The sequence below is a fragment of the Anomalospiza imberbis genome, chromosome 4, assembly GCF_031753505.1.
Source record: "Anomalospiza imberbis isolate Cuckoo-Finch-1a 21T00152 chromosome 4, ASM3175350v1, whole genome shotgun sequence".
NCBI classification, from domain to species: Eukaryota; Metazoa; Chordata; class Aves; order Passeriformes; family Viduidae; genus Anomalospiza; species Anomalospiza imberbis.
Genome location: NC_089684.1, coordinates 20,979,080 through 21,002,861, shown reverse-complemented (window position 1 = coordinate 21,002,861; position 23,782 = coordinate 20,979,080). Strand labels below are relative to the sequence as shown.

Below are 23,782 nucleotides of genomic sequence, written 5' to 3'. Positions count from 1 at the left end.
GTGGGAAGTGGTTTGTTGCATTATTCTTGCTAATGAAGGTAAGGCCTTTGTGTGACTGGTACAGCTGGAAGCAAGTCTGACTTTTTTACACACTGTGGGTGTGAATATCTTAGGACCCTAAAATACTACTTACCACCATTAACTCCCATGTATTCTACTATATACCAATTTTTACATTTCTATTAGTAATTTTATATTTAAACAGTTGTGCTACCTGATGAATTTGCAAATTAGAAACAACTACTAGCATCAGAGCTCAAGGAGCCTAAAATTTTATTTTTAGTAAGAGACAGTTTCAACATCTGAATCTTGAATTACAGCTGGCCTTGTCTATATAGCTATACAGTGCCTGTCAGTGTATATAAATGCAGATATACACAAAAGCACATACCTTAAACAAAATTATTTACTGGGAAGAGTAATCCTAGAGTTCTTGATGCAGGCAGAAGTTGTACAGCTCTCACCTGCTTGAGGAATGCAAGGCCAGATCCAAAATGGGGCTATATTTAAAATAAACATTTTAATTCTAGTAGCAATCTCTTGCTGAAGCTATGGAGCAGGTTTGCTTGGGAGCCATAATTCTCTATTGAATTTTTTTTTTTTTTTTTTTTGTGTTTTACCTCTTGACACATGTTTCTGTGATATACTTTAAAAAACAACCAAACAGAAAAGTGCTAAGATGAAATATCTACAACAGCAGCATTTCTTCAATTGCAATGTAAGATAATTCTGTATTAAATGACACTGGTAGAACGCAAAAATAGATTACCTTTTTTTCCCAGGGTTTCAGTCCAGTTAAAATGGCTATTTAAACAAGTTGGCTGAGAATGGGGGAAACTACCATGGGGTGAACATGTAACAAAACCCCAGATTAACAGCTACCTGTTTGTTGTTGGTTTATGTTGTTTTGTATTGTTGTGAAAGCAAATTAGAAAATTAGCACACCGTGTTTAGACATTAATAATAATTCTGTGTTAATTTCTGCAGTTAACTCAATATTATTTTCAGATATTCACTAAAACCTAATGAAAATATAAAACTGCATTGTGTTGAGGTGATACTAATATAAACCAAATGCTGCATATTTTAAGAATGTCTTGAACTGAATGACAAGTGTGAACACAATTTAAATAATGACAACTTATTTTTAAAAAGTCCAAAGTTAGTTATAAAATGAAATACAGAGTATTCAAATATAATAATTTTCAGTTAAGGGGATAATTTCTCTGAGTTGTACATGAGAATAATTTTATGCATTTCAAGTATTTTTGTGCATTATAAAAATAATACAATAAAAAGTGTTCCTTTCAATACATTTTTGGTAAAACTTAGTTAAGGAAAAACTTCAGCTGTGGCTTGGTTTTGTTATTTAAAATGAGTTTAGTAGACTCTGATAATGTGCCCCAGAAGCTGTGTGTATATGGGCATATCTGTGCTTTCATTTGCTTGCTTCTAGCAGACCTTGGACAGCTACACAGCCAGTATCAGAAAACTTTTGAAAATACTTTTTCTCTATCATATAAATGAATCTGTTCAACTCCAGTCAGTAGATCTCCCAAGATACTTGTTATATCAGTACTACTTTCTAATCATAATTTTTAAAGCTAAAATCTAAGCTTTGTGATACCTTAAATATGGTCACGTTAATCCACTTGTAGTGATACTATCATGTAGGAGTTATGAATGGATTTCATTAGTAGTCACTGTGCCTTGAAAATAGCATGATGAAAGGCATTCCCTGAGGAGCTTAAGCAGTGGTTTTCATCTGGTGGCTGAAAAATAAACACTTTGCCAGTGGGATTTCTGTAATAGATCTGCAAAGCAGGCTTTCTTCATGCAGGATGAGGTGTTTGGGGTTTTTTATACTTTGACATTTTTTTCTTTCAGAAACAGGAACGAAATAGAACCAAGTAAAGACTCTGCTTTTCTTGGGCTGTGTGACCTTTCATTCTACTGCTGAATTTGATAGAGACTTCTATTGTAGTACAACAAGAAAGTTTAAGTAGCAGCTTTAGCTCAAAATACTTGATTCCTGTTCTGGCTCAGTCCTCCCTTAAGTACTTAATATTTATCTACTGTATGAAAGCTCTAAAAGGGATATGTATGTGTTTAATTAGCAGAAAGCCCCAATTTTCTATGCTGAATAGCTTTTAAGTGCTTTTATAAACTTGGATGGTGTAGTTGTATTTGACAGCTCTTTAGACCTATATGTAAGGTGATAAAATGGGTAAGTAATGGTATATTCTAGTTCTTACTGTTAAAGTAGTTTATCCAATACAAACACAACTGCTGTGTAAAAATTAATAATTGTAACATCTTGGTGATTGTTGTATACAAATACCATGAAGCTTAAAGTGTAGTTTCATCATAAGAAGCAAGAGATTGCAGTAAGTAAAAAGGAGACATTTGGACTTCCCCTTAGGCCTACCATCAAGTGGTTGGTATATTATTTGGTCTGTATATGCCCAATACTTTGCAGTGTGTCACTAATTATTGTTTCCTAGTTACAGTAATATTTCTGAGATGTCATGTGAGCTGCCCCTTTCCTGTGACTATAACATGCTCCTCTTGACTGAAGAGCATTTACATGTTGAACTTTATAGACGCTTAATAAAAAAACCCACTACATTTGTACACCTGACCTATGAGTATCACTTAAATGCTGGAGGGCTTTCTTAAAATGCCTAATGTAAATTTAAATCTGCATTTTAAACGTTAACTTGAGCATTTAAAGAAATGTGCTGCTAAGTGGTCATGCTACAGATGCTTACTCCTAATGCCAGAAATGGTTAACGTCTACTTGAAAGCACTTTAAATGGGCACCTTTTTCGGTACGTGCTTAGCACTCCCATGTGGACATAAATGGTACTAACTGTTAGTCATCCTTCGCTACTGTTTTTTGGAGAGATCGACACAGGTGGCGTAGTAGCAAAAATTTCTGTGCTAAACATTGCTGTGAACCCTAGTACTGGATTTGCTGCCCTCCTTAAAAAAAAAAAAAAAAAAAAAAAAAAAAAACAAAAAAAACCTGGTTGGGAGAGAAGGAAACTAAAAAAAAGTTTGTTAAAATACACTACCTTCATGTAATAGAGAAATAAAGCTCAGCAACACAGACAGAACTGGGAAGTCTTAAAAGAGATAAGAGACCATTGTCTTAATTGGATTATTGCAAATCTGCTTACTAGGGTCTTAAATCAGAATCTGTTCAATCTCTGGCTTTCTCCTGTCAGTAGTATCTGGCTAGACAGTTTATCCTAAGTTGGTTGGTACTAACCCAAATTCTTTTCCTCATTGCATTAGATGGGATTTACTGTTCTAGAGACGGATCCATTAGCTTCAGTGCAAGGTGAAGTCTTTCCATAACTTTAAGTGACCTTTCCTATGTATAGCCCTATGTTGGTTTTTGTTTGTTTGCAGGATTTTTTTTTCTTTGTTAGTGGGGTTTTTGTGCTCTGTGGTTTTGGTTTTGTTTTGTTTTGGTTTTTTTTTTTTTTTAATGCATAAACCTTGAATCTTAAAGATTCATGGGCTTATTTTGAAAATGGCTACAAGCTGCTAGATGGACTGGAACCATTTTGCCGTACTGGCAGATATAATAGTTGTAAAACTCCATTGTCATCTTGATATTTTTACAATATACATGTTTTGGACTTACCTAGAACTCTTATATTGGCACACAAAATTAGAGTAATGCTATGAGATTGAACACTTCTGTATTGAAGTGTCTATTCCAGGCATTAAATTCAGTTACTGGTAATAGGGATCTTAAAAGTAAATACTCCTAATAGGCATCATTCAAATGAGCGTTGCTGCTTATGTACACATGAGAAAAATATCCTAGCATGCCATTCAAGTAACTTTGCTTATAAGTAAGCCTTCATGTGCCATTCTAGGATGCTTCTTAGAATCCAGAGAAAAGTGCTGTGAAACAGAGAATAAAGGCATTTGTTGTAGTATTTATAAGGAAAAGGAAGGAAGATGAAAACACTGAAGTAGATGGTGATCATATATTGCTTTTTGCATGAAATTGAGCTAAAACTACACGTAACTTGCAAGAAGTGTAGATTTAAATTGTGTAATAGTTCTGCAAAAAAAAAAAAAAAAACCAAAACAAAACCCACACCTATAAGGAACCAGCAGTATTAAGCACATCATTCTGTGGTACAGCTGTGTATCTGTGCTGGCTCTCATCCATAACTTACAGTATAAGAACAAAACCCAAGTCAGTGAGAAATGCTTGGAGATTAAAGTACTTAAATATTATTAGCAGTCTTTTATAAGTTGTTCCTACAAGCTGTCACTAACAGTTTCTAAAACAAGAATGAAGTGCTGCAATGCTTAAAACATTCGGAAGCTTTTTTCTAGTTGGCTTCAGTTTCCATGGATTTAACCATATGATTAAATCTTATAAACCTAGAAAGCAGCACATAAGAATATCAGGCTGGATGCAGGTAGCTCATGTACTGCAAGGAAACTTTCCAGTTCTGAACTCATCTTTCCTAACTAAACACTCAATGCCTGAATGATTTTTAAAGATGAAGTAACAATGCTGTGCAGTCTCTAACGTGTATATGAAATACTGTTGTTGAGGACTCCTTTCTACTGTAAATCAGTGATTAAAAATCCACAAAGGTTTGACTTGTTTTTCAGTGAAAATTTTTTTATTGCAAAGAACTTGGAGTTGAGCAGATAGCTAGCTGTTTTTCTGTGGCTCTTGGCTGTGTACTAACCTTTAAGATGCAAACTAGGTAGAAGAGGGCTGACCACTTCTTACTGGGAGGAGCAGTGTGTGACTTTTTGAATTAAAATTTATTGGCAGCATGTTATGTGCAGTCTTATCTGTACTACAGTTGAAAAAAGATGCTGTATTATACTATTATAGTTAGTGTTTGCACTTTTTAAAATGATTCTGTAGTGGTTGACCTAGTCCCTCTGCTGTATGAGGAGTGAGTGTTTTTGTCCTTTACTTGCTGTCTGTATGGTTAAATATAACTGGTTTTAGTTCTGGTAAATGTAAATGGAAAAATTGCAGATCCCTTGGATACAGTACCTAAGGTGGTTTAAGGTGTCTGTGCATGGGTTTATTCTAGGAGAAATAGTCTTTTTTCAAGCTGTGCCTAAAAAATAATAATGTTAGCTCTTGCATTTTCTCTCAGCATAATATGGTCTTTAGGAGGTTAGCATTTGTGACACTGCAAAGAATTACTGCAGAAGAATCTCATTTGTGCCAATTGAGTTCAATTTTCGCAAAGTATCTTTGAAATATACTTGGACTTTTGGTTTTTTTTTTTTTTTAATTAAGAGACAAAGTGGTCAGAAATTAGTCTGAAATAAAAGCATCTCAAGCAGTTGGGGTCAGGAATCATACAGGCACATGGGTGTGGAAAGGTTTTTCTGGCATAAGCAATATTGGATTCTGTCCACAGCAGCTTCCCTAGGAAGGCAAACCAGATTGTACTTGTACAGTACAGATGGCTGTGAGCCATCTTTACCTGTTGCTTTGAGCTTCTTTTGGGCTGACAGTGTAGTACTAAAGTTGGCAATAGCTAAAAAGTGAAGGTCACTTACAAATCAAAACTATAAATGGGGCTGAAGAGGCAGATCTCTGTAAAACCAGTCATCAGAGAGCTGCATTCCAATTCAGCGGAACATACAATTGGGTGTTACTTCAGGTGTGAGTTGCATTTAAGATGAGTGGCACTGTTTACTTTCTAATTTTTTTTCATTAAAGATGGCAGGTGTGCTGAGAATACCAAGGGGAAATGTATCTCCCTGCTTACTTTTACCTCTGCCATTGAACCTTGTTGTGTATGAACAACCTTATGAATGAACCTCATTGTTTGTGTATGAACCCTTAAAAATATTACTGAACTCCAACCCCTCTTACATTTTGAGTAACTCAGCAGTGCTTTGTTACTTCTGTAAAAACTGGGTTTGCATTCCACTTATTTCAGTTTGTTGCCACTCAAAATGCTGCTTATGTTGAAGCCTGTGCTGCTTTAGACTCCTGTCTAACTACCTCTGCTTCTACTAATTGTATTTTCTAAATGGCTCAATACAGAAGAGTAGGATTTGCATTTGAGAAGGCCTCATAATTAACCCTGAAGCCAAAGGCATTCTTGTCAGACACATCCTTGCACAATTAGTACTTGAAAATAATTTCAAGTTTCAAAACCTAACATGCTAGGACGTACTTCTTTTCCCTCAGGAATCAATCTTGCTTCTTAAATGTTTAGCACATTTGTTTGTGTTTATTTTTGTGATTCAGGAGAGCATGTGTGAGATGTGAAAAAGGTTCTGCTAGCTTTTGAGGTCAGGATTATACCAAGGAACCTGAAAGTAAAAGCAGAAATAATGGTTTGGTGGCTGTGGTTCTCATGTTTTCTGTGTGACTTTAAAAACTCTCAAGACTTCCCTAAAACCAGCACAGGACCTCACTTTGGCTGCAACATGGTTTCATCCTTGTCAGCTGACAGCTTTTCTTGCGTGACTTCTCCTAGGTTGGATCCTGGGTATCCATAGCTCTTTATGTCAATTGGAGCTGTATATCCAACCTTGGAAAAACTAGGCAAGAAAAGATGTTGGCTGCTGAGGGATGCTTCAAGGTAATACAAGATTGCTGTAATGCGTGCATGATAAGAAGCTGATAAGATGGCATTGTTCTGTAGCTTCAGGGTCCAGTTCTGCAAACACCATTCCACAGACTACTATGGTAACAAACTGAGAAACCTTTGGTGCTGTAGTATCTATTGATCGATGGTGTAATTTTCATATAAATTCTTCACAATTAGCAAGAGTTGGCTTTTATGTTGTAAAACTTTCAGGATGACACTCTGTAACTGATAACTTTGTCAGGTAACTGAGTGTTACGGTTTGCTGTGTACATGCAAGAGGTACTAGAGCTAGAGTTGTGATTGCTGCTGCTATCTGTTCACTGTGTTAAAAAATCCAAATCAACTATTGCACTAGCTGTACTTCAAAAAAAGCAATAATGGGAGCATCTTGTAGCTTTTCTCTCCAGAGGTGCTGTCTGTCATGATCACTTCACTGTCAACTGTAAATTTGGTAAAACATGTTGAAGAAATTGTTCTATGTGGTTTACTTGGCACATATAAGTTGAGATTTTTTTATTGTCAGCCTGTGTATTAGTTAATACAGCTGGACTATTTACATAACCACCCACATCTTTAAAAATCAAAAACCTTATATCCATTTATGGTGCTAATAATCTCAAATATTATAAAGAGCTGGTATTCTTTTATTACACATGAACACTAAGGAAAGCTGTTGTGACACCTTTCAATGAAATAAAACTTCTCTACATTTTAAGCCTGTTCCAAATGCTTTTTATATAAACACAATGCTTTTCTATTTCCATTTTATATAAAAATGGCAAAAAATAGTATTTTAGTGCAGGAAAACATTAGGAGTGTATATTGTTCTAAATGACATGTCCAATTCTAAATTTTCATACATTTAGGATAGCTAATCTTCTGAAACTCAGTCTAAAATCTAAGAATTTCAATAGGTAGGATTAAGGGACAGGCTGGTAGTTTAAATAAAATAATTCTCTGGCTTCATCATCACTGTTGAAGTCTTGGAGACAGAGGGAGAGGATGTGAAATGGACAAAGCTGTATTAGGAGGACACTGATTACGCAGTGTAGGTGTATATTTTGCTGAAACTTTAAAAAACCCCAACCAACTTGTGGTGGACATGACCATGTAACTATCTAAAGAGGAGAAGTGAAACAAGGTAATTGTCAAGGCAGTGCATTATAAAAACATGAGAAAGAACCTTAAACAAGATTGTTTAGATTGTGAAACAACAAAATAACTTTCTAGCTTGCTTTGAAAGCTTCACAAACAACTCTTTCTTAAGATGAAAAACTGTCTTGTGCCTTCTGTTGCAAAAGTTACTTTTGCCTTCCCCCCCTGCCTTTGGTTGTGATTTTACTGCATAAAATGGGCAGTGCACTTCCAGATCTTTCCAAGAAGCATTCTTGGGCAGCAGTACCTACACTTTCTATCCACAGAGAATACTGAGCCTTTAGTTCTTACTAAAAGCCACTTACTTGTGAGCTTACAGTTGTGAAAGTATCTGCCTGTGACAGGTATGCCTGTTGTAGTCAGCTCTTAGATGAGTGAGATGCCCTTAATTCACCTGGACACGTGAACATGCGGAGCGGGTGCCATGTCCCGGTGCACTGGTGGCACTGCAGCACACCCCTCTGCTCTGAAATGGTTGTGCCCTAAGTGGCTATCCTTCATGTACTAGAATAAATTCTCTTTAATCACTTCCACCCAGCACTTCAATAAGTAAATGGGGTTCTCTAAGATCTATTTGATGGAACTTCTATAGCAGTGCAAAGAATATCCCATGTTTAGAATAACTTAATTTAAAGCAGAAACAAGCACACCATCTAGGATAAAACCAGGGCTGGGTGGGTTTTTTGTTGTGTGAAGGTGGGTAGTCTAATAACAATAGCCTGGATTGTTTTCCTACTTGTCTCTGTGCCTGCTTTTATGGTAGGACCCTTGGAAAAGCCAAAGATTGAACAACATCTGTAATAGTCCTAAGCCGCATTGAAATATAATTTTCCTACCTTAATTACTAGACGCTTCGGAGAGAATGGACTATATTTTTTTTAATTTACAAAAAAAGTGCAATAATTACAGAACTATTAAGGGGCAAATGGCTGCATGTTTCAATGCCCTGCAAAAACAAAACCCTTGTGAGCATGTGACGTGCACTTGGCCAAAAGTGAGGTTTTTTTAGCTTTAGCTGCTGTGTTACAGAAACATGTTTCAGTGCACTAGTGCAACTCAGAACTTTCAAATATTTTCAATGTGCTTTTGACAAGGAGAGTGTTTCTTATGAATAAAGTGCCTGTGGAAGTAAAAATCCAAAAGTTGCCTGCAAGCTCAAATAAAACATAAAACCACAGCCCATACTTGAAGAGAATGGGTGCTAAGTAAGCAGCTGCATAGAACAGCTGGTCATTGACAGGATTCAAAGATTGAGCAAAGAATATTATGTTGCTTTTGAGAGTTTACTGTGTTAAACTCCCAATGCTTCTGCTTGGGCCTTAACTCTGTAACTTGGTTATCTTCTAAAGAAAAATTAGTTCCTTTGAACTATTCTATTTTTAATGTGTTTTTTTTCCTGATAGTCTTTACTCTGGTGGGGATTTTTGTTTGCTTGTTGCATGGAGCTGTTTTTTGACCTGTTAAAAGTGGAGTCACCATATGCTTTGATCCCTCAGTTAGGGGTAAAAGAGTTTGAAGAATGGTTTTTCCTTAAGTGCAGAATTAAAGGGGGTGTGGGTTTTATTACACTGATGCTAGGACTGAATAGGAAGGATTTCCATGGAAAGTAGTGTAGTGCTAAAGCTTGTATATGTAGTTATTAGGAGTATGCAGAATATTAGAAAAGTACTTGGATATGTTTTGCTGTTAATTTCCTACTTTAAAAAGAGGCTATTTGGTTCTAATTTAAATCGCAGAAACTGATTCTAATGTTGCAACAGCTGTTATTTTAACTTGAAATATCCACTTATGTACTGATATGTTAGAGGAAAAGTTATATTTTATCACTTAAATTTTTGAAATTAATCACTTTTTATCAAAACTAATGTGCAATTTAATATCTGGGCAGCCTAGAATTGGCCATATGCCACTGAAACCAAACTTTCAGCTGCATACATAGGGAAGGAAGGCATTTTCAAAATCTAGTTCAACTTCTTGGCTAGACTGAGAAGGAAGTGAGGCTAGATTACTCTTGTACAAAGAAAACAGGCAAAAACAGTAATGTGTTTCAGCTGTGCTGAATACCTTAGCTTCTTATTTTCACAATACAGAATTTAAACTTTTCAGGAGACTCAGATATAAAATATCTTTAGTTCAGCTAAACTTTCACCTGTTTTTATATATTTTTTCTAATAGATGCATTTTATTTGTATACATTGTAATTAACTGCTGAATTTCTGCCAAATATGGACAAAATAAAAGCTGTAATCTATTCTGCCACTCAAAATCTGTTCTTAGTTTTTCTCTTTTGTTCAACCCATGGCTGGTAAAATGTCCACTTGCTGTTTAGATTAAAGAGACAGTTGCCTTAATTGCTCAGAGGAAAACTGACCTTGACCATTTAAAGCTTTATGTATTTCTGAAATTGCTGTAACTTCTGTATAATTGCAATAAAACCTTTTTAATACAGTTCAGCCATTATTTTATGAGCAACTTGTCACTATCTTTACTGAATGTTCAACTGCTTAAAAAATAGTTTGTTTAGCAAAACCCTTTTTAATGGGAAAACTCCCTTTATTCTGTCCTTTTTTTTTTTTTTTGTTTTTTTGGGGACACTTTATAGAAGGAGCACTGTGAGCAAAACATGAATACTTTTCTCTGTTAGTGAGGGTATATCAAGAGCACTTACTAAACCCGCTGATACTGCAGCAAATTATTGGGAAGACCAGGCAGTGGCATTTTTTCGACTTTTAATTACCTCTCTAGGTGTTAAATTTTATATTGCTGATCAGCTGGAAAAAGTGCACTGAAGTGCTTACTAGAGGGAGGGAGCAGTTACCCTCAACACCAGTTCTGGGTGGCTTTGGGGGATTGGGGTGTTTGGGTGTGGTTTGGGGTTTTGTGTTTGGGGTTTTTTAATTACTATTTCATTTGAGGGAAAGGAGGACAGCTACATGTCTTTTTCCTCTGAAATTTAAGTGCCCCTCATCGAAGCCTCTCTGTGCTGTTCTGCATTTGCCAAGCAGGGAACCTAGAGCTGGGACATGGTTCTCGGTTTGTCCTTGGCTCTGGAAACAGAAGATTCAGTGTATTCCCTCGAACTGTCGGGTTTTTGTGTTTGAGAACGGGAAAAATGATCATCTGCATTTCCTTCCCTTCTAAACCGCTAAAAAAATAGGTATTTGCGTAAGGAGCGTTTGAAAGCAAGTCCTGCGTGGGGTGGAGAGGCGTGCTCACTTTTTTGTTGTTACTGTTTTTTTGGGTTTTTTTTACACGAGCAGGACATGTGGGTTTTTGTTTAATCCTTTATAAACTTGGCTCCGTCACGCCCTGCCGGGGGCGGTGTCGGGGCCGGGCCCCGCTCCCCGCCCACAGGCCCGGCGGGCCGGGGTCAGGGCGCCGCCGGCCGCGCCTCCCGCCCGCCCCCGCCATCTTAAACCGCTACGCGCCGCCGGCGAGGCGAGGCGAGGCCGCCCGTCCCGCTGCCCGGGGAGATGGCGGGGACGAGCGCGGAAGCTCGGACGTGGCTGCTGCGGCCGCCCACGGCCACCGAGCTGCTGCTGGTGGCCCTGTGCTGGCTCGGCTGCTACTGGCTGCTGCGGCGGCGGCCGCGGGCGCTGTCGGGGCTGCCGCCGGGCCCCGCGCCCTGGCCGCTCGTGGGCAACTTCGCCTTCGCCCTTCTGCCGCCTCCGCTGCTGCGCAGGTGGGCGGTGGATGTGAAGGGCGACCGGCTCTCCCCCGCCTTTTCGCCCCATGTCTTCCTCACCGGCCTCACCAAGCTGTACGGCAGCATCTTCCGGCTCTTCGTGGGCAACCGCCCATTCATCATCCTCAACACTTTCGGGGCGGTGCGGGAGGCGCTGGTGCAGAAGGCGGAGGTGTTCAGCGACCGGCCCTCCGTGCCCATCGTCCTCATGATCACCCACCACAAGGGTAAGCGCCCGGGGGCTCCCCGAGTCCCGCCCGGGGAGCTGCCGCACGCCCGGTGATGCTTAGGAGCGACGCGGAGCGGGGGCTGCTCGGACCATGGCTGCTCTGCCGAAATTTATAAATACTCCCCACGAATTGTGGACTGAACTATTTACTTGCTTTTTGCTCCTCACGTGTGTCCCTCGCCCTGCCTTGAGGTGCAGCATCCCCGCGAAGTTGGCGGTGCTGTGCCGTGCACCACAGAGCATCTCTGGGTGACTGAAGTGCCTGATCCCTTTAGCTCTGTGCACAGTAAAGGGACTGAGGAGCTGCTGGGCTGGGTTAGGCTGGAGGACAGGAGGCTCAGGGGAGGCTTTTTATCTCTCGCCCCAACTGCCTGAAAAGGGCTTGTAGCCAGGGCGGGGTTGGTCTCCCGGGTAATAAGGGGTAGGACAAGAGGAAATGGCCACAAGTTGCACCAGGGGAACTTTAAGTTGGGCATTAGGAGGAATTTCTTCACAGAAAGGGTGGTTTGACAGTGGGATGGACTGCACAGGGGGACGGTGGAATCACCGTGCCTGGAGGTGTTTATGGAAGGGCTGGATGTGGCACCCAGCGCCATGGTCCCGTTGACAAGGTGGTGTTCGGTCATGGGTTGGAATCAATATCAGAGGCCTTTCCCAACCTCATTGTTTCTGTGACTGGCATCTGTGCAGGGGTTTAAGGCACAGATGGTCTGTCACCTGGGGGCTTTCTAATTTTGGCTGTGTGAGGGAAGAAATTTCGAGTACTTGGGCAGTGGTATGAAACTGAGCGATTCCCCAGTTCTTACCAAGGTAGCGGTGGCAGAGATCAGGCTTCTGTGGAGTCCCGTGGCTGTGCAGTCTGCGCTGCCTGTGCCCAGGCTACTGTTGCTGAAATATTTGCAAGTGTGTTATTCTGCTTGTCAAAACTTACTGAGCATGTTTGGGTTTGGTTGTCTTTTGGGTTTCTTTTAAGAGTCCAAAGGAGAGTTACTAGCTTTTGCAGGAAAAAGGCATGAAGGGTTTAGACACATGCTGACAATACTGCAGGTAGAATTTCTTCATGTTTAGTTTTTAGGTCATTACTGATCTCAGTGTTTATGGAAATATACTTACCCTTTTTCAGTTTAAGAGGTGGACCCCAGAAGGCTTGTTAGTGTGCTAGCTTGTTGTGAAACTTACCTTTTTTTATTTTTTCCAAGGTTAGGAAAATCTGATTTTTAAGTGCATGAAACATTTATCTCTTTTTATTTTCTTTTTTTTTTTTCCTATTCCAGAATTGCCCTAGTAAAGAGACAAGAAAGTGAGAGAGCTAGATCATGTTTATTAAAATGCTATCAGGTACCGTTGCTAAAATCAGTTTAAAGAAAAAAAAAAGATGTATTGTGTTGGTTTAATGATATTGTTCCAATACAGATCTTACTGGCATGTTGTTATCATGTGTGAGTATTTTTAGGTACAGTACTTCAGCAAGAACTGGAGGAGGAAAGGGGAAGAGGAGTTAGATAATTTTAGCAGTGCTGTAAAACCTCATGTTCAGGCTCACGGTATATTTCTTTTTCCTTGAATGCCATGAATTTCATATGTTTCTTGTTCTCTGACAGACCTCTTTTGAATATGGTGAAGCAAAGAGTAGCCAGGACAGTTGGCAGCTTCCACCAGTGGGTGCTCCAGGAGAGTTGAATGTACCAGGAACCTGTGTTCCATGGCCAGAGCATGCTGCAAGCAAGCCCAGGGATGGTGCCTGTCTGTGTTGCACTGTGGCAAGAACATTGTGTTGCTCTGGGTTTGGTTTTATCTGGAAGGTCACCATAGCTGTGCTCGAGCATGAGGACTGCAGCATCAGGGCTGCCCAGCAGACCATAAAACATCCCCAGCTGTTCCATAGCGCTCATGTTAGCAGCATGCTGCATTGCCACAGATGTAGGAATATTGTAGAGTGAACCACAAGGGTGATGCTGTGTTCTGAGTGCACAAAGGGTGAATATGGGCAGTGGGGCCACTGCTCCCTGCAAGCTGGTTCTCCAAATGCCAGTGGAAGTTGCAGATGCTATCCCTGTGCTGCCTTGGGTTTAGTGGTGGCATGAGGAGATGACTGAGCCTCTGCGATGCTGCGTTCATGCTAATGAGTGTTGCTTTTTTCGTCTGTGGTTCATGGGGGAGGCAGATGGGTTATAGCACTCAAACGGAAGGCCTCTTAAGATTGGTTTGGGAGATAATTTCAGGAGTTTGTGGGTGAGATATTTCTGCAGGTCAGGACAGCAGCAGTTATGCTAGTATGTACTAGGAAAAGAAACAGTAAGGGCAAGATGATGGGTAACTTCAGATCTACCACTCACAATTTGGGTTCTACAGCTCTGGGAGGTTTAGTATCCATTTTGGGTTCCTGCATGTCCTTGGGTTCTTTAGGTTCCTTCATTCTGTAAGTGAGCTATTGTGGTATGAACTTACAGAGATATTTTCTTCTAAGCTACATTTACTGGTATAGTTTTGTCTTTACCTTGAGCTGCCCTGCTAGGTATGGTATGGAAGAAAGAGGGGCTTATTTCAGTTGTGTGGTTCTATTGCATGTAAGATGCAAAGAAAATAGTTGTGCCTGGGGAGAGCAGATAGAAGTATCAGAAATGGCAAACACTACATTTCAGCAACTTGATTAGTAAGTGAGGGAGGCTGCCTTGGCTGCATAGAAAGTGCCATAACTTAAGGAGAAGGTAGTAGTCAATTCTTAATTTTTAATTAATCATAACATATGTCTGCAGAAAGAGACGTAGTAGACTGGGGAAAAACAGACATTTTTGTGGTTTAATTTTAGGATTTTGGTTTTTTGTATTCTATAGCTACAAGAGGTAGCAAAGACTGAATCTGCAGAGTACATGGAGTCAGAGTGGTTGTCTGCCACTGTACATATCCACATGTAGACATCTGACAATACAGAAGTTGAATGTTATTAAATGTCATGAGTGCTGTGTTTATCAATGTTCCCAGTATTGTAGCAGCACTAGAGCTAGCAGTAAAAAATGCAGGGGATGGACATCTGACAATACAGAAGTTGAATGTTATTAAATGTCATGAGTGCTGTGTTTATCAATGTTCCCAGTATTGTAGCAGCACTAGAGCTAGCAGTAAAAAATGCAGGGGATGGAGGAGTAAGTAAGCCTTTGCTTCTTGTGAGGATTTGAATTCTTTTGTGTAAAAAGGGGGAATAAAATGAACTCTCTGGTTTTGTGAGTTTGTTGGTTGTATTAAAAGGGTTTCATTATCAGCTCTTAGAATTAGGCCTCTGTAGCGATCATGAAGTCCTGGTTATTGTTGCTTCAGAATTTATTATTGTATGTCCTTCAGGGTTTTTTTGTTGTTGTTTGTTTTGTTTTGCTTTGCTTTAATTTTGTTTACAGGGGAGGCTGTTTTTGTTGTTTGGGGTTTTTTTTAAGAGTAGGGATGTCTGTGCTGAGTAATTTGGCTTTTTAGGGCAGGCAGATTTTCTCTGAAATAAACAAAGGACTATTCCATTATTGTAGCTTGGTAGGGATACAGTTGAGAGTTTGCTTTCTTCTCTTACTTCTTTTGTTCTGTCTTTATGCTTTTCTTCTTCTTTAATCTGTCTTCTGTGTAATTCTTTCCCAATTTACAAATCAGTTGTCAGTATTCCGCAGCAGTTTGGGGTTCAGGGACATCAGAAAACACCCATGCTCTCTGCAGGACCGCTGGAGAGGCTCACTGCGTGTGGCGAGGTTTGTTGTTGGTGTTAGCTTTCCCGTGGTCCTAGGCAAGTCTCTTTTACATTCAAGACAATAGATCTGTTTTCTTTTGTGAAAGTATTTAGATCCTAAAACTAATTTTCCTAACCAAAAAAAAAAAAAAAAAGAAGGAAGAGACTGTGGATGCGTAGCCTGCTTTGGAGATATTTGTTGCAGGATAGAAATAGTGATAACTTTGTTTTGTTCCAAGAAATCCATGTTTCTTTTGCAACCCAGCCACAAGCCCTGGAACCCAGGGTTCTTGGCCAAATTCAACCCAGGTTGGTTCTTGGCCAAATTCAGCCCCAAATACTCCTGTTTTTTCACTTAACCTACTTGAGGACACCAGTGCTAACAGGAAACAGTTGAGAGAGGAAATCTGGAAAGTTTTGGTTCTGTTTTATGAAGGGCCAGGAAGTGGGCATTTGAATAGATTGCCTGAGGAATGTCTTCATGCAGAGAAGATGAAATTCAGCTGATTCTGAGCTTGTCCTGACTCTTCCTAATGTTGTTTAGGACATTTTAAGCTAGGTCAGCTAGGTGTTAGTATTCTTTTAGCATTAAGGGCTAGGAATTTTAATAGAAATGTTCATTTGTAATAGAAATGTAAGTAAAGTATTGAAACATGGTGCATCTTCTAGTACTTATGTAGTACTTCTATTTTCTCATGGCCATTTCTCCTTTTAAATTCAACTTTAAGGTTTGCAGTTGACAGAAGAATTGATGTTGCTTTTACAAAGTAACTTTTTTTTTCTGGAAACAAAAATCGGTGTCATTTTACTAGAAGAAAAAAAATCTAGAACTAGATAATGTTTGATGACTAAACTTTCTGAGGTTAACCATGGAGTACATTAGAAATTGCAGGTTGTGTATTTGTTACCCTGTGGTGTCTTTGGTGTGGTCTTTTAATTCAACATAAGAGATGTTTCTGTTTGAAAGTGAATAATAGGGATTTAATTTAAATGGTGTTTCATAATGACACAATCATGCAGAACAAGTGCCTAGGGGCATCAAAAGTGTTGAGATGCATATCAAGCAGGGTTTTGCCAAGTGTTTCTGAACCTGTCTTCACCTTCCCAGTTTTCTTACAGTGTGAGTATCCTGTATTTTTATTATAACTTCAAGATAAAGCTCACTTGTAATAGACATACTTGCAAAAAGTATTGAGAAGTTTGTATAAAACAAAAGGGGTAAAATGCAAATCAGTTTGTGTTTTAATGTCTTCTGTTATGCCTTGCTGAAGAAGTTCAGTCTCAGGACATTGGGAGAAAAGACTATATCTAACATATATCCCAGACTAACTGTTCCCTCTTCTCTGTCTATTTGTGTCTTGCAAAGTCTAATGAAACTAGTGATGTAACTTCAATATTTGTTTCAGTGATGAGGAAAAGGAGGGACAGGATTTCCAAAAGTTATAATAAGGAACCTTGTGTTTTTCCTTTAGCTCCTAGACCAGGTGCTTGAGAGAGATTTGCTGTGCATCATTTCCTTCTCTTCTGGCTTTTGGGTTGCAGGCATAGCTAAACTATTTCTAATTGAAAATTGGGCATTTTGGTTTCAGTCTCTCTTTTTTTCTTTCAGGTGTTATTTTTGCGCCTTATGGCCCTGTCTGGAAGCAACAGAGGAAATTCTCTCTCTCAACACTGCGTCATTTTGGAGTAGGGAGACACAGCTTAGAGCCTAAAATCATAGAGGAGCTGAAATTTGTAAAGGAGGAAATGCTGAAGCATGGAAAGGATTCATTTAATCCCTTCCCAATCATTCGCAATGCGGTGTCCAATGTTATCTGTTCCATGGCTTTTGGCAAGCGTTTTAACTATGAGGATGATGAGTTCAAGACGATGCTGAAGAACATGGCCCGCGCCCTGGAGCTGAGCGTGAACAGCTACATGATCCTGGTCAACATCTGCCCTTGGCTCTACTACCTTCCCTTTGGGCCTTTCCGGGAGCTTCGGCAAACTGAGTTAGACATTACTGCTTTTCTGAAGAGAATAATTGCCCAGCACAGGGATACACTGGATGCAGCAAATCCCAGGGACTTCATTGATATGTACTTCATCCACGCGGAAGAAGAGAAGAACAACAAGGAGAGCAGTTTTAATGATGATTACCTTTTTTTTATCATTGGTGATCTCTTCATCGCGGGCACAGATACTACTTCCAACACATTGCTGTGGTGCCTGCTTTACATGTCTCTTTACCCTGAAGTACAAGGTAAGATTACTTTTATTCTAGGTGATTTATTCCAGACTTTAAAGCTCCAGATGAATGCTTGGAAACAGAAGCAAGCAGTGACAGTGAAGAAATCATTTGGAGAACCAACAGTTCGTGTTGTATGTGTGATTTGAAAGGCTGGTATGTAATCAGGCATCTTCTAGCCTGCTGTTCTATGATGATTTCTGGGTTAATGCTATATATTAAGTGCTAAATGGCGCTTTAATCTGTAAGTTTCTTCTGGTATGGGACAACTTTATCTTTCCCAAGCAATTCTAGGGAACTTTAGTATGTTTGAAAAACTTTGGCAGTTGTGACATTCTAGGTATGTAGTAGTGATAGAAGATGTGTGAAGACCATAGTGCTAAGGTCTGCTTTTATGGCTTCCTGAGCAGGGTGGTTCTTGAGCCTGGCAGCAGAGTCTGGGGAAGTAGAACACTAGCTACTCTAGAGGAAGATCAAATCAGAGACAGCTTAAGCAAACTGAACTTGCACAAATGCACAGCACCAGCTGCCAGTGTTGTTAGAGGGCCTCTCCCTGTCAGTCTTGAGTGCTTAGGGCAGTTGGGTGGGTTGCTGATGATGAGGGATGGAGGGGACAAAAACAGAGGCAGAACAAATTGGTCTTGTTCAGTCTTAGGGAAGGATGACTGAGAGGAAACCTTATGCTATCTACAGCTGTCTGATCAAAAGATGCCAAGAAGATGGAGGCAGTTTCCCCTGAGGTGTGCAGCGGAGGGAAGGGAAGCAGTGGAAACAACCTACAACAAGAAAATTCTGATCAGATACCAGGAAAAGAAATTGCCCTGTCAGTATGGCAAAGGAGTGACATAGGTTGCCCTGAGAGTTAACAAAATCTCTGGTTTTGGAATTTTTCAAAACTGAGTGGGTCATGACTGGTAGTAGTCTCATCTACCCTGAATTGGATCTCTTTGGAAAAATCTCCTTAAATAGGTCAAGATCATAGTTTATTGCACAAAGTCAAACAAACTGCAAAACAGGGCACCAGTTCAGTACATGGGAGAGAGAGTTCACTGGGGACAAATGTAAAGTAAACTTTATTGCCATAGGCATATTCTTCTGTTTTAATGGCATGTGTTATCACTGCTTGACTTGATATACAGTTACGTGGATTAGATGTATTCTGTGCTACACAAATGGAATCCACAGGAGTTTTGTGTTTGTTTTTTTAACCTTTTTTCCTTCTGCCTGGTACTGTATGTGTATGTACTAGTCAATTTTCACTTTTCTGCTGATCTCTAACAATTTTATTACCTCTCTCTGATCTCCCCTTATGCTGTGGCTCTTGTCAAGTAATCGAAATATAATCAGTAGTCCAGACTGTATCACTTTTAGTATCCCATTCCTTGTGTCCTGATTGCCTTGAAGCTATGTATGGGCCCCTTTTTTTAATTCCTGGTAATACATTTCTCTTAAATGTATTTCCTCCCTAGAGAAAATACCTGAATTGTGTATCCTTTAAAAGTAGTAAAAGTTGCTTGCAGTTATGGAAAGAAAACTAAGGGCTATCAGAGGAAAAAAAAGTATTTTTCTCTTTGGAAAACAGTTTTGCTTTTTACATGGAAATAGAGAATGATGTGGATGGACAATATTGTGAAGCCTTGGGGAGTATTTGGTTTGTTCTGTTCCCTGACTTTGTTTTGGTCTTTGACTACTGAAGATCATTGAGATTTTTAAATGTATGAAAAGTTGTGGAGCAGTTCAACTAACATGCTGTTGCAGAGCCTACTAGAGTTTACATTTTGCAGCTGGTAATGTGAGCAGCAGTTTGGCAGCTGTCTATATAGTTTCTCATATTTTTAGAAACTCTGAACAAATGAGTTGTTCAGATAAAGCACTGGTGTGACATTTGGTATGAGACAGTCTCATTATTTTATTTTTTTAATATATTGAAAACTTTATTTATATGTTTAGATTACTGTGAACATACATGCCTGAATATAGGGCTATGATAATAAAAGTAGCAAACCCCCACAAAGAAGTTACTGGAGAGCCACTCTGTCAGCACATCTCTTGCTGTATTTTTTGTGGTTTTTAATGTTCCCCATGTATGAGCTTTTCTTCTGGGGCAAACCCAGTAGGTGGCAGCAGCGGCTCCTTAGACACATTTCAGGCAGCACTTGGGGATGCTGCTCGGGAAACTGGGGCAGTTTTTTTGCATTGAGCTTTTATTTAATCTTGTATCACTGCTAAGGAGAGAAAAGAGCAAAAACTCAGAGCATCAGCAGCCTGGTTGGAAAAGGCAAGCGGAACTACCACAAAGTATGCACGATATAAAGGGTAAAAAATGAAAACTGACTTCTATTATTTTTGAATAAGGGTTGGTTTAGAGGTCTCCTTTTTCAAGATTGTCTTTTGTGGTGTAGCCAGATTGCAAGTTACCTGCAAGAAAAGGCACATCATCCTCTATGTACGTAGGTGAAGTAAATCCTGAATCTTGGAAACGTCTATAAAGAGAATTACTTGTATGCTGAGCCTTTAGTGAAATGAAAGGGGCAAGCAAATAATTTGATATTTTTTGCTCCCCATGAATGAGAAAGTTGATAAGCTCATTAACTTTTTTGACTTTGCATAAGGGCTGTGTGGGAAAGGGGCATCTGCTCCTGCTTTTGGGGGAAATAGCTGAGTTTAGGTTCTGTGAATAGAAAGTAGGAAATGGCAAGAACGAGTTAAATGGCTTCAATGCTTGCAGTAACAGCACCAGAATTCCTGCTCCAGAATGAAGTATCTAAAGCAACTGCATAAACAACTTTCCCACCTCTTCACGCTCAGGCACACACTGCACGCAGTTCTCTTACGAATCAAGTTTTTAATTGCAGAGCAGAAGCTTGATGTTTTCATCATTAAAATTACTGTGTAATTAAACTCCTAAAATACGATTAGGAGTTTGGAATAGCAACAAGAGTTTACCTGTACTTTTCCAATACTGAAGTGCTAGCAATGTCTGTCAGCTCACTAGCTTTACTCTTGACTGTTGTCAAGATTGTGCTTGGTCGTTTTCTTCTTAGCTGAGTCTGTTCCTAAGGCTAATGTTGGCATAGCTGTTTCAGCTAGGAATCACATCTTGAAGTAATTTTTGAGAAATCTATGTAAACAGTGAAGCAAGCAGTCAGATGAAATTGAGATGATGTCTTCTCACATATTATGCCTTTTGACTTCTTTATTTTTCTTGCTCCCTTTGAATAGAGAAAGTTCATGCAGAAATTGAAGCAGTTCTAGGACGTGACAAAGTTCCCTCTCTTGCTCACAAGGCTCAAATGCCCTTCACAGAGGCAACCATTATGGAAGTGCAGAGGATGACTGCAGTTGTTCCCCTTTCTATTCCTCGAATGGCCTCAGAAACTGCTGGTAAGCATTTCTAGACACTTGTTACTACAGAGTTTCCTCTGGGGCTGAAAATCTGATGGGACGTCTAGTGATAATTTATAGAGACCTCATTTACATATTAGACCTGTAAAACAAATATGTAAAATGCTCTTTATAGGGAGCAGGAGGCCTTGACATAGTTCTCTATGTAAGCTGCATGTCTGACCTGACATCCAGCAGTTTTTCTAATCTCGAGTGATTTTTTTCCTCTGGGGGTCAGCTTGTATTGACTAGTGTGCTAAGTCATAGCTGGCAGCTGAGACTCCACCTTTGTACCTGAAACAGCAGAGCTGTTCTTAGCTTTCTGACACAGAGGTCTGAAAACATCAGTTTAGAGTAATTGGTTTGCTAAAGGCTTATACCACTGACCTCCACATGTACAGAAAACATTAAGAAATATTGTCTTCCAACTCATCTATGTGTTTTCATAAACATAGCTGAGCACTGGCCAAAGTTGGTGTGAAAGAGCAATACTCTACTTTTAAACCTATTACTGAATTGATCTGCTTTTCTAAATGTTTTGATTTGCAGGAGAGTGAGGTGCAACAAGCTGAAATGAGACTAGTAATTTCAAAACCATTGTGTCGCAACAGTTCAAAATCCATCCTTTGACTGTGGTGGGGCTCTGTGACAGCACAGGAGCAGCAGGAAAGTGGGTCACAGTATTGGGGTGCTGCAGAGTGCATTTCTGGCAACTGCTGCTTCCTTCTCTGTGCAGAAGCTGTTGGTGAAACTTGGTGTCTTTCCAGCTGCTCAGGCTTGTTTGATTCTGACTCAAGCAGGGTAGCAGAGATCACCTTTGCCTTCAGCTTTTGCTACATTTGCAGCCCACAGCTAGGGATCGATATAATTTTTTGTGACATCCTCTTGTTGTCTTTTTGCTGCTATTTTTCCCATGTTTTCTTCTAGCAACTTTTCTGTCACATTTCTGTCTCTGCTTTTGTTTAAAGTGCTCCAGGGATATACTATTCCTAAGGGTAGTGTGATTGTGCCCAACCTGTGGTCAGTACACAGGGATCCTAACATTTGGGAGAAGCCAGATGAATTTCAACCATCAAGATTTCTGGATGAAAATGGCCAGCTAATAAAGAAAGAGTCATTCATTCCTTTTGGAATGGGTAAGATAATCCACATGGAGTCATTAGCTGGGTGGGTGGGTGGTGGTGTTTCAAGTGTAGGGCCTTGGGGGTGAGAGATGTAAAAGTTGCACATAGGACCAATTATATAAGTAGATTTATTATCACAGTTGGTGGCTTGCAAAATGGTTTGGGTTCCTAAATAGCCAGTCGCCAGACAGAAATTATGAATTGTCCTTTGATACTACTTTTGCTGTGGGTGTAAATATTGTTAATATGAACTAGTACAGCTGAGCATGGCTTAGACTCAAATACAGGAGGGCAGAGATTCAGAGGTCATAGCTTAACAGTAGTTTGAGCCTTTTTTGAACTATGGTAGCACAGGAATTGCATGTGTGTTAACAAACTGCTCAACTGCATAAAGCCAGTAATACCTCTCTTCTAACTGTTCTTCAGGTAAACGTGTGTGCATGGGAGAGCAGTTGGCAAAAATGGAGCTGTTCTTGATTTTTTCAAGTCTTATGCAAAGTTTTACCTTTATGTACCCTGAAAATGCTGCAAAACCATCTATGGAGGGAAGGTTTGGTCTAACTTTAGCTCCATGTCCATTCAACATAATAGCTTTGAAGAAATGATACAGTGTCAAAAAAGATTAAGCAAAGAAATACTGCACTTTTAAAATACAGCTTTTTAAAAATTATTTTTATTATTTCCAGCTTATTTTGTTACTTTCTTTCCAGAAAATAACCCCAACTGCATAGGCTTTCCTAGTCAGTGAGAATGATCCATTTATCCATTTAGCCTTCTGGAAAGAAGACTTTTTATTTTTTTTTCTGTCAGCAGTTGCATTCCACAAATTAACTGACAAGCATAGTTTTTAATTTGATATTAAAACTTGGTGGGCTTAACCTCTGTTGATTATGGTCAGTTTGTCAAATGCTGATTATGGGAGAATGGTCCAAAACATTTGTTACTGTTCTGGCAAAAAGTAATTGTAAAAAATTGTGAAAGCAGCGCATAAATATTTCCTTTACCAAAGGAGTGAAGCACATAATGTAATATTAAAAGTGTTAATGAATTGTTAGCATTTTCTGTGAAAAGAAAGATTATAACTGAGCTTAAATAATTACTTATACTTTTTGGAAATTACCAAATGACATTACTTTTAACCTTGGAGGATTCTTTTTTGCAACTAACTTATAGGTGTAGTAGATTGGATCCAAATATCCTTGAGATTCAGGGCTCACTATAAAAAAAGCAGGTACCAAGTTGGAAAAGCCAGGATTTGAAGCCAAATGAATCCTTGAATATGCCATATTCTCAACATGAAATGAGTGTGCAGCATCGGGATGCAGATGTTTTATCTCAGAATACAAGAGCAGAATTCTCTGACAAGAAACAGCAGAGCTCTGTTCTCTCTGGTGCCAAACATATTCAAGACATCTGTGCTGCCTCTTGGCATTCATTGTTTACCTCATGGCAGCAGTGGCTGCAGGCTGGACGGGACCAGCAGCTGCTCACTGGGGAAAACACAACATGTGTAGTCCTGAAGTCAAGGCTGGTGCTCTGGTGTTTCATCCACAAGCAGTGTGGACAGTACTGCCACAACCTCTGGCTTTGGGAACTGGAGTCCTCAAATACAGCATCACTACAGCAGTACAGGTACTGCTTATACATTTACCATGGAA

General features: G+C 39.5%; 1 protein-coding gene across 2 annotated transcripts; it reads left to right on the top strand.

Moving 5' to 3' along the window:
- The first annotated feature begins 11,215 nt into the window (after positions 1 to 11,215).
- On the top strand, positions 11,216 to 22,733 carry CYP2U1 (cytochrome P450 family 2 subfamily U member 1). Of its 2 annotated transcripts, none has more exons than XM_068187422.1 (5): positions 11,216 to 11,681; positions 16,999 to 17,631; positions 20,839 to 21,000; positions 21,969 to 22,136; positions 22,551 to 22,733. In XM_068187422.1, exons 1-5 carry the CDS (start codon positions 11,243 to 11,245, stop codon positions 22,727 to 22,729), a joined length of 1,581 nt encoding a protein of 526 aa, XP_068043523.1. In that variant the 5' UTR covers positions 11,216 to 11,242; the 3' UTR covers positions 22,730 to 22,733. The 2 variants fall into 2 exon arrangements, with proteins under 2 accessions (XP_068043523.1, XP_068043524.1); XM_068187423.1 differs by lacking the exon at positions 11,216 to 11,681 and adding an exon at positions 16,365 to 16,509.
- The last annotated feature ends 1,049 nt before the right edge of the window (positions 22,734 to 23,782 follow it).